This window comes from Mchenga conophoros, linkage group LG16 (genome assembly GCF_057382185.1).
Source record: "Mchenga conophoros isolate Kocher_MC1m ecotype Shallow Benthic linkage group LG16, M_conophoros_male_GT1.1, whole genome shotgun sequence".
Lineage (NCBI taxonomy): Eukaryota > Metazoa > Chordata > Actinopteri > Cichliformes > Cichlidae > Mchenga > Mchenga conophoros.
Window position 1 is genome coordinate 22751000 of NC_140541.1, and position 13982 is coordinate 22764981.

General features: G+C 37.3%; 1 protein-coding gene across 1 annotated transcript; it reads left to right on the forward strand.

Annotated features, from left to right (window-relative positions):
* The first annotated feature begins 9413 nt into the window (after positions 1-9413).
* On the forward strand, positions 9414-13792 carry evx2 (even-skipped homeobox 2). Its single transcript, XM_085249131.1, has 3 exons — positions 9414-10261; positions 10639-10880; positions 11416-13792. Exons 1-3 carry the CDS (start codon positions 9868-9870, stop codon positions 12028-12030), a joined length of 1251 nt encoding a protein of 416 aa, XP_085105257.1. The 5' UTR covers positions 9414-9867; the 3' UTR covers positions 12031-13792.
* The last annotated feature ends 190 nt before the right edge of the window (positions 13793-13982 follow it).

Consider the following 13982-nt stretch of genomic DNA (forward strand, 5'->3'; position numbering starts at 1 on the left):
AGCAAAGCAAAATACTCCTTGAGGAAATGTTTTGGTATTGGGCGGGTGGGCAATGAAATGGTTCCAACCAACCATTTAATCTTTGCAATTACTCGGAAAAAAAAAACTTAGAAATATGATTTTAGACGATGATTTCAGTGCCACGAGCGGCTGCTGAACAGAACATGAGCACTTGGGATGCCACCGTGAAGCACATATCAAGGATAACAAGTTGATTGTGGGCTGACTCATGCAGTAGCATGTGCGCATGGAAGCACTGAAATGCTAGATAGATAGATAGATAGATAGATAGATAGATAGATAGATAGATAGATAGATAGATAGATAGATAGATAGATAGATAGATAGATAGATAGATAGATAGATAACTTTGCGCATAACTTTGCGTTTTGCCTTTCATGTGACACAATGAAAGGCCCAGTAACCCTGACCATAATTCTAACTACCTTTTCACTGAAATTGCACGCAAAAACCTTAAATTGTGCAGACAAGAAGTACGAATTCGTCCTGCCTGGCGTGCTGTATTTATACACAATGCCACTATATCAGGATAAACGGACATAAAGGGGCACATACCTTTAGTGCACAGGGCATTGTATTTGATATTTGATTGTAGCCCTGGTTTCCTCGTAATGCCTGCAAAATACCCTTTATTTGCGCTGGTAAAGAGCCAAGGTCTAAGCACAGAAATAAAGTTACGCATGATTGAAAATTCCCACTGACTTTTAGAGAAGTATTTTTGTCTATTATTTTTATTATTTGTATTTATCTGTCTATCTATCTATTTATTTATTTGACAAAACTTGCTCAAGAAACTTGAGGTAGGTAGATCTGAACACACCAGTTAAAGATCACCATAAAGTCACATATGAAATTCACTATAGAATATTGGTGCCTTCATCTCTGTGTAAAATTATGCTACGCTGTAACCCAACTGTGCCAAAATAACACTGAGATTCTTGTAAAATGTTAGTACCTTTACATAAAATGGAAAATACTTCCGTCTGCTATCATTTTGTAGCACATTTGTTCTGGTAATATCAAGTGCTTGGCTAAATTTAGAACAACCTCGGTTTTGTTTGTAGTTTTCCGTATTTATTTATGATCGTACTGTTGGGATATGTGGGAATGTACTGTTGTGGGATACTTCAGCTACACGGTGTAATTGTGCGTTATACCAGCTTTCCTAATACACCCATAATATCTCCATACCATATTATTTTCGAAAGGACGCCTGTAATTCATGGGGAGTATATTGCACTATTTTCTTTGGTATTACTGCATGTTTTATATAAATTATTTGTTTATTTTTTTTCTTGGATACAGTATTCCCCTGTGACGTGAAATTGATTTTTTTTTTAAATGACACTGACGACAGGGAGGATTTTGTGGTTATGAATAAATAAACAAAACATCCCTAAAATGTAAAATAAACATTTAATCATGCTGAACCTGTCGCTGTGATCTTTTTTATTTTCTTTTGTTTCAGGTTTTTTGGATATGTCTGGAAATGTTTAGCATTAAAGCCAAAGCTTCTGAATGTGTTTAATTTGATACAAGATAAAAGACAAAAGCTTTAATAAACCTGTAGTGTTTTGATTATGTGAGATGTTTCGGCTTTAATCCAATAGGTGGCAGCATAACATTATGCATATATAGCCTTTGTATCGTGTCATTATGTCTTTACTCTGACCATTGTAATGTTTTTACTGCGGTAGGAGCTTTGCTTATCTCCAGTAACCATTTGAGTCGTGTTTGGTTTCCTGTGCAAGAAGAAAAAAAAAAGATTATCAGGAAAGGAACCATGAGATAATGTCTCCAGAGTCTACATCGTCATCAGTACCTAGGTATGCTAAATATAACAATCACATGAACTGATGTTTTACAAAGCCGATTTTAAGGGATTAAAATTATATGTGTTAGACTGAAAACAACGTTTTTTCAATTAATTAAAAGTCCAGTGACGCTGTTACATTTATTTCATCCAAAGAGGGAAACGTTATAAAATCAGACGTTTTGGGGGGGAGGGTTTGCAGTTTATACATTTTCTGTTTTACATTTCATAGTTTAAAAACTTTTAAAATATAGACTATGCGAGGTTTTAGATTTAAACTGTCGTAAATAACTTGTTGGCCTATAATCAGTCAAATCTCAAACATATCGCACATTTGATTCGAAGGCATTTTGAACCTTCCTGTCACAATTTAGGCGCTGCAATCGGTTTTTTGCAAAGTGACCTTAATTCTTCTCAAACCTTCATTACAAATTTTCTTCACCCAGCTCAAAACCTGAAAAAATGACATTAGAAATGTCTTTTTCACGACATCTGGCCAAGACGGCTGCGCAAAATGCAACATAAACAGAGTTCTGTAAAAATATTTGAAGTTATCAACGTGGAGTAACGTGGAGCACAGAGGAGATACTTATAGATACTTACAAAACAGGTTCTTTAATTTATATATAACCCCTTCTTTATCGATGTTAGAAATAAAACACACACAGACATCGGCCATCACTTTTTTGCACGACTCATGCGCCATGTGTTTTCAGTATTCAGAGTAACTCACGAGACACTACAATGAAACTTCAGCAAAGAAAAAGTCAAAAATAAAAATCTGAAAATTGTCGTTTATTACATCATCATTTTAATGTGACTACAACTATTTATATGACTAAAACTAATTGAGAAGAAAATATTAGGATTAGGAACAATTATGTGTGTGCAGATGAACGGTTTTACCTGCGCCCATGAATTGTTCGTGTTTCCTACGAGTGTTGCCCAGAATCTGGTGTTCACAGCTTCTATCGAGGCCAAATGGATAGCAGTCATCAGAAATGCTAGCTTTAATGCTAGAAAATTAATATAATAACGCACATGAAACGTGTGTGAACCTATATTTAGGAAACGTTTTGCTTTATAAAAGTGAGCTTTCGGCTGCAGCCAAGAATCACAAAATTACAGACTCCGACAATTTCAAAATAGAGTTTTAGTGTCATTTACTGTTTTTCGTCCTTCGTGTTTAGGGTGTCAGGAGCCAAACTGAGGATACTCAGTCTAGCTGTTTCCAGTCTGGCTGTTTTCCTTTGAGGGCTATCCGCCGTCTATTGTCCTTGGTAATAAACTTGCTGCTTCCCTCGTTCAAGTTCTCATGGCTGAGAAATGCTACACTGAATTTTCGCAGTTATTTCTAAGTTTTTTTCTGAGTAATTTCGCAGCAATTTAGAGTCATTGGAAGTAAAAATAAATTTTTAAAAATGAATAAACATAAAAATATAGCAAATTTAAGAGACTGTAGACTTACATTCAGCTTAAATTTCCATTATGTAAAATATAAAGCTCCGGTCACCTTAACAGAAATAATAACGTGAGATGTTGCATCGGAGAAAAAGCTGATTATATTCTGAGAAACTGTCGCGTTCATTTGGGAACACTTGACACCCTGGTGCCTTTCAATAGAATTATCTGAAGTAATGGACCTGAACCAAGAGTTCCTTCGAGGATAGTACTCCCACAAATGAGGTTGCTGTTTTTTTTTTCTGTTTTCTGTATTTTAATGGGGCTACCGAAAAGGATCACTGTCTTTAAAAATTAGGTGTGCTGACTCAAATACATCAGTGGTGTGTATTTTTGGAGCTTGGAGTCACAGTTTCTTCTCAAATATGCTGCGTCACAATTAATTTACTGATGGTGAAAAATCGTTAAAATGCCTCATATGCATTGGGCTATAAAAGCTACCCTATGTTATAAGGACGGTGCTGATGTTGCATTATAACTTTATCTCCAGTGCAGTCATGATTTTGTATAAACGTGCCACGAAAGCACTGCAAAGAAATGACACAGTTAACATTTCAAAAAGTGGTCCCAAAACAAGGGTGGGGATAGTTTCCAGCATACATCACAAAAGTTGTAAGTTTTATGGTGGAAAACAGTTACTACTGTGTTATTTAACATTTAGTTTGCCACATTGTTTAGATTGCAGTCAATTTTCTCACTACTGACAAATTGTTTCTTTTTGTCTTTGGTCTTTTTTGTGTGTGTAGAGTTGATAGATGAGGTGGGGCGTGGTAAAAGTATTGCTTTAATGACATCAGGAAAAGACGAAAATTCTCAACAATTTAGATTAAAAAAAACATATTTACATGATTCCGGTACAGTGTTTCCTTTTAATGGCTTTTAAAAGCATAAATAAAAGTACCGGAAAATGCTCATGTTTTGTATCAACGAAGCAGAGGGTTTAAATGTGAATGTTTCATCATGGCTTTCATCTCTCACTCAAAACGTCCTGTATAATCTTAACCTGGTTGACTAGTTAAAGCAAAATAAATAAATAAATAATAAGCAAGCATCGAAATACTTGCAATAATGCATCATAACTCGACTTGTGGGACAATGTGGCTTTCAAATATGGTCGATTAGGACAACATAATATGCTCCCCTTTGTTATGCAACTGCATTCACAAGATAGCGCCACTAGATGGACCTCTCACTTCAAGAAAGAAGTCTACAAAGTCGTTTTAACAGTGTATATGGATTGTTTTAGCAATATCAGAAGCACTAATGATGGTGTAAGTGGTTCTCTCTTCTGCACATTTTAAAAGGAGGAGGATCATGTGAAACAACTTTATCTATCACTGACCCTGTCTGCAAAACCAGCCCCATGTTATCATACTTCAAGTGTTGAAACAAAAAATAAAGCACTAAGCACAGGAAGTTCTTAAAAAGCTGAGAGAATTGCCTACACAAGTGAGTTAACACTCTTTTACAATATCACACTTTAATTCTCTTGATTTTATGAATGACTAATATCACACACAATCCTACACATACATGATGATTTGGTGTCCCACATAGCTCAGTATATTTGTCACTTTGATTATTATTTCAAGTAAGCTCAGCATCTTTGATCATTGATGGAGGTACATTATTTTACAGCCTCGTGTTATTGTTCACCTCTAATATAGGCTATTAGTAATCCTTCAGTTGCCTCGGATTTACTCCCTGGTTATCAAAACAATATCTAGGATTTATTAACTTAATATTCTACTATCACATTTGTATGTTTCACATATTATTTTTTGTGCAAGAGCTTGAGATGCGATGAGGAGAAAACAAGTACCAGTAAATCTTTGCTAGCATTTGTTAACATTTATTCAGTTGTGAGAATTGTTCTTAGCAATACCCTGGGTGCTCGTTTTGTATTCTTCACCTAGACATTGTTTTACCATGGATCAAGATAACTACCTAGACTGTGGTGCCAGGATGGATCAATAATTTTCCAATGCCAAGTGCATTTGCTCAGTCTGAATGTAATGGGAAAATGACTCATTCTTCATCTATTGCACTTCAAACTGCAAATGTGAAATTTTTGTCACTGTGGATCATATTTTAATAACCAACTAACCTTTGTTTTTTATAGGTTTGTTGTGTAATTTTTTTTATTCTTTATGTGTGTGTCATCATGTATTTATCTTTCACTCTTCATTGAATAAATTCCTCTTTAATGCAAAAACAATTAACAGATGTTCGAGGTATAAGAAGATTTTTAGAAGGTAATGTCCACTGATCAGGGGCCAACTGAAGCCACTTAAGAGCCGCGAAAATGCAGTTCCACTAATGGTCACTAGAGGAATACTGATACACACAAATCTACTGAGGTTAACTGGGAAACTCCCCAAACTTCTCCCATGTTTTATGGTCTGTGGTTCATTATCCAGTTTGAAATCCATCATCTCACAAAGTTGATATTAGAGATTATGGGGAAATATTCAAAGCATGTAAGCTTAATTGGCAGGTGTCTTAGTTAAGAAATGACAGCTTGTCCCATGTCCGTTCCACCAGACTCTTCCTCTCTGCCCACACTTGTATTTTCTGACTTATTAAAACAGACACGTTTTTCTGAAGTTTTAGCACAATGTGAAAATAAATGTTCGGTTTTGTGTTTCTAATGTCTGTTTATCTTTGTATGTTTGTGTGGTGACACCACTGAAGAGTAACTACCACAAAGGTAGTTTTGTGTGCTTGGGCAGGTGTTTATATATCTGTCCATCTCTTTGGAAACAGGTTTCTAATGTGTTAACACTCCAATTGTGCATTGCATACTGTAGCAACATTTGCAGATGTAAAGTTTGAAGACTGATGTTGTACAACTCTTAAGCACCACTGCCACTGTGTGACCCCAGTGCAGGATGGTCACCAGTCCCGAGTCCCTAGTTTATTTGAGTTTAACTGTACATGCATTAAATCTGATCTTATGCTTTTTCTGTGTCTTGTGACTCATCGACACTAAACATGTGAACAATTTATTAGCTGTTAAACTCATTTGTGCTTTTTATTGCTTCACACTCCACAATGCATACTTTGATATAACATTATTGCATCAATGTCATTTCTGTCCACTGTAATAGGCAAAAGAAATGGCACATTTAATCAATGTTTGCTCTCCGGAATAAATAAATAACTTATTCAAGTCAAGCAATATGAACTTTTTTTATTCACCTGATTGCATTTTATCCCATTCTATAAGATGCTGTTTCCTATACTTTTTCCAGATTCCAGAATATCTGCTTTTACCTTACTTTACAGTAAAAAAAAAAAAAGTTAATTATGTTCACAAATGGAAAATCTTCTTAACAATCACAATGTCTGAAAATTTCTTTCACATAAGAACAAAGGACACCTTTGCTACTATGAAATTGCGAGTAGATATCGTCACACACAATGATAGCAAAATCTTTGATTACACATATTTTCTACCAGACCTCACCTTCACTACCCTAATTATCTATCAATGAAGAGAGAAGTAATCGATCAATACCTGAAGAAACTCTTTGTCCAAACAAGCTATCCCTTGCACATAAAAACACACAGAAATTGTGTGCATGGTGACTCCACATGACAGAGAAACGTAACTGTAAAGTACAAAAAAAGGAGAGAAACAACATATAACCTTTCATCAGCACAACTGCAGCCTTGCTTTCCACCCGGTGATTTGGCTAATACTATGAAAGCTGCAGGTTTATATTTATAGGCTCCAAATGTTCCCAACATATGTACATAGGTAAATTCTGTGTGAAAGAGCTCTGGTTCTCAGTGCAGCTGCACACAGTCATGAAATGTGATAACTCAACACATGTGCATCTGTGCAATGCATCAACTGCTGAGGAAAACCTTCAGAGTCACCTCAAGTCATCCACATTAAAGCCTTCATGTCCGAGTGTAAATGTAGCAGAAAAGTGAGGGAATGCTTATTCCTCCACACTGTGCATGGATATTAACACTAACTCCTGTCATAAAAGAAGGTAAAGGTGTATAACTTTAAAAAAGAATTATATATGTAATTGCACTCTCGCAACAAGATGACTGTGACTTAATAAAATTGAACTTCAAAAGAAAATTTAATCAAACAAATCAGTGGCAAGATTTATTTTCTGTCACAGATTTTTTTTATGTACAGAAGAAAAAGATTTGGTCTATTTCTCTGAAATTTGCCAAAATTACAGATTACAAATTACATTTTTATAGTACATAAACTTTTGCACTGTAGGACTAGCTCTCTTTTGTTGGATGGTGCCTGTGGAAGAGTCGCACTGCAGTAGCTGCACATCCAAACCTTTCCTGTCTTCTACATGTCATTTGTATTCATGCACATATTAAGCATATCATTTTTTATGCCCAACCTCCAACCAACACACACACTTAAAAAAAATTCATAAAAAGATCCATCAGCTGCAGAATTAAAGCAGTGCATATGCAAATTATCTAATTATATTACATGTAAATTCCCAAAGCTCTGGGGGAACAATGCATTTCAGTGTCTTATTTCAGTTTAACAATATTTGTATTTTTTTTAAAACATATTGTGTTCCCAGACAGTATAACAAATGCATGTAACTTGCTTTAGATTTGTGTAAATTTAATTAGTTGGTCTTTTACTGCAGGTTGTAAAACATAAAAATAAAATCAACAGCAGTTAAACAGTGGGCTGGGTCCCTGATTAAATGATTATGACTTGTGTGGATAAAACAAACGAAAAAGGGGGTGCTGATGCTGCCATGTTGATACTTAGTCACGCTTTCACTGTTAGTTACTGAAAAATAGTAATAATACAACAAAACATGGGTTGGGTGAATGATTTCTTTTTCAAACTGCAACACAATGCAAGTGATACAAATATATTATAGCCCACAGTCAGCTGATTAACTCCATTATATTCTTGATAATACAGAGGACACTGTAAAATAGGAATAAAGCTCTTTCAGTTTCCAGCTGCTTGCAGCTGTTTTATAATACTCTTGTGGTAGGCTCATTACAGTATTGATCTATTAAACCATTGTCATAGACACTAGTATTGGCTGGCCAGACACAAGTCAGGACTTAAACTACAACCAAACATCCATTCAACGTCTCATTTCAATGCAATTAAAATTAAAACCTGCAGGAGGCGCCAGAGGACGCGCATAGGATTATCTGAGGGCGCCTTTATAGTGTTTTCACGTCGACAAACTAGTCCAAGCACGGGTGTTATGTGCTCACATACAGTTAATATGTTAAATACTTTTCTGTAATTGTCTTATGAATACACCCTAACTACCTTTCAACAGAAACGATTGAAACGGACTAAAAACTGGATATAATACTTCAATTAGATAAGACATCCTAAAATGCCAGAAATGGCTGTGTAAGATATGAAATCTGAGTAATTCAGATGAATTTAATGCATAAGTCAATCAAAACGAACGAGGGAAACGTAACGAGAATTAGCTGTAACGAAACGGCTGTTATTACAACAGCGACGTTTCGATCGTCAAATCATAAAAGCTTATATAGACCCAATTTGGCTAAATTAATTTTAAAAGTGGCCTTGTGTTAACGAGCAGCCTTCATACTATGTGTACTGATAACTGTTTGTGTGTGCTGCTGTAAAAAAATAAATAAATAAAATAAATAAATAGAAAATCCAGGCGCGATTATCGCAACGAAATGTGTCGTTCACGATTAAAGAGCTGGGTGCAAGTCCCCCCAAAAACGGAGAAAAACACATACTTCATAAAATAAAATAATAATAAAATAAAACAAATCATCAACGTAACACTATCTGAAGAATAACACTCTTATTCTCACGTCACTGCTTTCCAGCTTAATCTGATTGCACTTCGCATTCTGATTAAGTCGCAAAAATGGCAAAAATATATATATAAAAGAAAAAAGGGGAATAAAAGGAATAAAAAAGAACAATGATTAGGGAGGGGGAGGGCTGGAAGAGAGGAGGCAAACAATGGAGAATCAAAGCATAATAATATTCCTAAATGAAGAGGGAAATGTTGCCTCGCTCATTTTATTAATCAGACTGTCAATTTCACCCAAGAGGCCAAACCCAAGAGCGATCTACAACAGACTCAGAGATCAACCCAGGGACAAGCACCTCGCTCCTCACTTCTCTCTTCCTCTCCACTTGGATATTATTCGTCTGACCGAAGGCCGCCTCCATCATCAAGTGACAGCCCTCTCCTATTTATTTGCTTATAAACCTGTTACAATAAATGATCATTGGAGCAACGTCAGCCCAGCATTTTAACAACGAACAGCAGCCACTTTTGATGAATGACATTTTGCTGCTGTGGGGAGGATGCACGGCTCATTTTGAGCAGTCGCTCGTCGATTGCGTTTAGATTCTTTCATTTTTGCGTCTTGCTTATAAAAAGGTTTAGAGACAGTTATTTAGACACAGTTGCAGGAGTTGCATGCGGATTTAGCTCCGACACAACTCATTGGTGCTCCAGCCCCCTGGACAAGTGTTGTGTGTGTGTCTGTGTGTGTGTGTGTGCTTTTTTTTCTTCTTCTTCGTCGTCGTCGTCTTCCACGGCTTAATGATGGAGAGGATAAGAAAAGAGATGATATTGATGGAGAGAGGTCTCCACAGTCCTGTCGCCGGGAAGAGGCTCGCAGACACGCCTGGAAATTCAGTGCTGGAGGCCCTGGAAAACTCCCAGCACGGCGGACGACTAAGCCCGAGAATAACTTCCGCTTCCCTCCATGGAAATCTTGGGGACATCCCGACGAAAAGCAAATTTGAAATTGACAGTCTTTTCGGTACACACCACGGCAGTGAAAATTCTTCCTCGGCGGAGATTTCCTCGTCAGAAAGCAGGAAGAAAATGAGCCTTTACTCCGAAGTTTCGCAAGAATCAGATATTAACAGTGATGTGGAAGTGGGATGCCCTGCGCATCGCTCCCCGAGCCAGCACAAGGAAAACAATAAAGGTAAGATTTTATTTTCATCAGTTTTTCTCTCGGCAATCATTTTGGACATGAACATTACTATTATTGTTGTTATTGTCGACTATTTATTTTATCCAAGGACAAAAAATTCCAAACCAAAACCCTAAATTATTATTATTATTATTATTTTTATTATTATTTTTATTATTATTATTATTATTATTATTATTATTATTATTATTATTATTATTATTATTATTATTATTATTTGTTACACAAACGTCTTGTTATTCTACTACACTGTGAAATCCGGTAGGCCCACTCACAAGTAAAGCTGAATTACTATTATTAGTATTAGTATTAATCTTATTATTATTACTGCGAAAGTTTTATTTTTTATTTATTTTTTTAATTTTCAGGTTTTTCAGACAGTAGCTCTGGATCTTCCAACACAAGCTCAAACTCCCTCCAGAACATGAACGGTAATTCAACGGTGGGATCAAACAATTCAAATGCCGATCAAGTCAGAAGGTATCGGACTGCTTTCACCAGAGAACAAATCGCAAGACTGGAAAAAGAGTTTTACAGGGAAAATTATGTTTCGAGACCGAGAAGATGTGAGTTAGCGGCGACGCTAAATTTGCCCGAAACTACAATTAAGGTACGTTGCAAAATTAAGCTTGAATAAATATTCCTCTGTGTGTGCGCGCGCGCGTTGTGTGTGACGTGCACGTGTTTTTGTGCATGGAAAGCAATGATGTGACTATTTAAAAGCAAACACATTAATAGCAACAGTGAAAATACTCTGCAGTTTAAAACAGGGGCCGTGTTATCTTTATTCGTGCGCATAAAATGGTGCAGACATTTTTTAAATTTATTTTATCTTGCACACACTCACACAAAATGCGATTTTACTAAACAGCTAAAGATGTGGATAGTGACAAATTTTACGTTATGGATCCAAGTAATTTGTACATTAATCCATTAAAACAAGAATAAGTGCAAAACAATATACCCCCCTTTACTTTAACGGATTGATAATACTGCAATAAGCCGATCATTACTTCGAGAACATTTGCATGAAACATTTGAAATCAGCGCAGGTAACGTGTCTGTCCAGCTCAGCTCTTCAGAGGTCTGAGCTTGAAAACAACATGGCAGCTTCAATATGGGGCTTGTTTTGACTCTGTGTGCAGGTGTGGTTCCAGAACAGGCGGATGAAGGATAAAAGGCAGCGTTTGGCGATGTCCTGGCCCCATCCAGCAGACCCTAGCTTCTACACTTACATGATGACGCACGCGGCAGCTACAGGAAGTCTACCTTACCCTTTCCACTCACACATGCCTCTACATTACTACCCGCACGTCGGTGTCACGGCAGCAGCAGCGGCCGCCGCCGCCACCGGTGCCGCCTCGTCACCTTTCGCCACTTCCATCCGCCCCCTCGATACCTTCCGAGCGCTCTCCCACCCATACTCACGGCCAGAGCTTCTATGCAGCTTCAGGCACCCGGGACTCTACCAGTCGCCTGCAGGCCTGAATAGCTCGGCCGCTGCATCCGCGGCGGCTGCGGCCGCGGCCGCGGCAGCTGCGGTAAGCGCTCCGTCAGCCACCGGGCCCTGTTCGTGCCTGAGCTGCCACAGCAGCCAGGCGGCAAGCGCATTGGGCTCCAGGAGCGCCAGCGCTGACTTTACCTGCACAGCTTCCGGGCAAAGATCCGAGAGTGGATTTTTGCCGTATTCTGCTGCGGTTCTAAGTAAAACTTCAGTCCCGTCACCAGACCAGCGAGAAGAAACTTCACTTAACAGATAACTGATCACGCAGCCAACGCGACCGTTTCCTATTTTGCTCCAGTCCTACTTTTAGGGGTGGGGTGGGGGTATTAGGCCTACTACTTTAAATGGGGAGTCCCACCTGGGCGATGCATTAGGCGGTATCATAAACACACCGACACTCGAAGATTAAAAGTCTAAAAGTGATTCAACTGGAAGAGACTGTTTTTATTAAAACAAACACTGATACCCAAAACTCTGAAAATTTTGCAGCTAATAACTTTTTTAAAGGCTTATGGTCGTGTGTTGAACTATTTTTACGGGAGCTACTGGATTAATTTACACATTTGAGGGGAGAAAAAAACATTTTAGCTTTTTTATTTAATAATGTCCCACTGCCTCAATAAATGTATCATATTTATATTTTTTCCCCAAATGAAAACATAAACTTCAACTTAAATGTCCAATACTCTGTGTGTGACAAACCCAGCCTTGGCTATCTCGGCTCCTTTAGTTTTCGGATAAAAATGTGAACTAATCATGCTTATCTAAATTTAGATATAGCAGACGGTCTACTTTTCTGCCCAGCAGCATATCTTTCTTCACTATAGGTCTAATAGACTGAGATTTTGGCAGCAATAGCTTCTCCAACACCCAGCCTCGGCTCTATAGGGACACCTCTAATCAGCTAGAAGGTGCATATAATTTTGCACCGCGTCTTTCGCGTCAAGTTTTATGTTAATAATGAGAGGATCATGACAAAAATTGCCAATCATGTACCTAGATGGAGCTCCTTTGAATACATGACTGTAAGAAAGTTCCTCGTTTTGAGACCCGCTGTCAAGTGCTAACAACCCGCGGAGGGAAGTCATTAGACATACAAAAGACCTGGAACAAAGCGACAGTCCTGGCACACAGAACGCACTGTATGAGGATGCTGTATCTGACACATGGACGGTTATAAAATATTACACACAAAGTAGCTTTCCAGGACCCTTTGATTTTTTCTGATAATGGCAGATACCTCGATATATCAGTCTCTTTTATTTGCATTGCTGCACCTCATTATATCAATCCAGTATTTTCATACGTGGGCTATCTAATCCCTATAGGACCTCTTCACCCACAATGACGGGACGGAGCAAGGCGAGAGTTCAGATAAAATAGCCTGGCTTTACAATCTGTCTGCGCCTGTAAAATGGCTATGTGCATTTTAGTTGTTCCTGTTGGGACATCACCAATATGTTAATTATAAAACATGTGAACTGTAAATCGTTAAATATTTTCCAAATAGTCCTACTGATAGCTTAAAACTGAAATATTGATCCGGAAAAATGTACCACGAAATGTGGATGGTAGGCTATTTTTAAAACTTTTTTTTAATTTATTTTGTGACTTGTTGAATGTTTCTTTTTAAATGTTAAAACACTGGATCCCATAGCCAACAAACTGGCTTGTAAATTCACCAATGGTCCAAACTCATGACCTGTTTTGGGGGTTTGTTTGTTTGTTTTTTCGTGCAAATTTATACATTTACTATAGAGATGGAGAAAAATTCTTATGATCCACTCAAAAGAGGCTTGGAAGGGCTGATAAACGGGCACTGAAATTAAATGGAAAAATCTACTGGCCTTTGTCCCCATGGTCTCTGTTATAACTCTATATCTCTGTATTTAAAATATCAATGACTGTATGAATTTAAATATTTTAACTTGAAAAAAATGTGCAATATGAAATGTAAATTATGTTATTTATTGATCGTGTTTGTTCTTGGAAAGTAAATAAAAAAAAGTCTTTACACATTTCCGTTTCTTCACATGAATGACACATTTTTAAAAAATAATTGTAACCCTGGATGCTACAAATTATTATGATTAATTTTGAATTTAACTGCTTAAAATAATGTAAACATTTTTTCTGCGTATGCTTATAGCGACATTGAAGGCACGGGCTTATTTAAGTGCCGCTGCACCATATCTATACCCAGTCTAA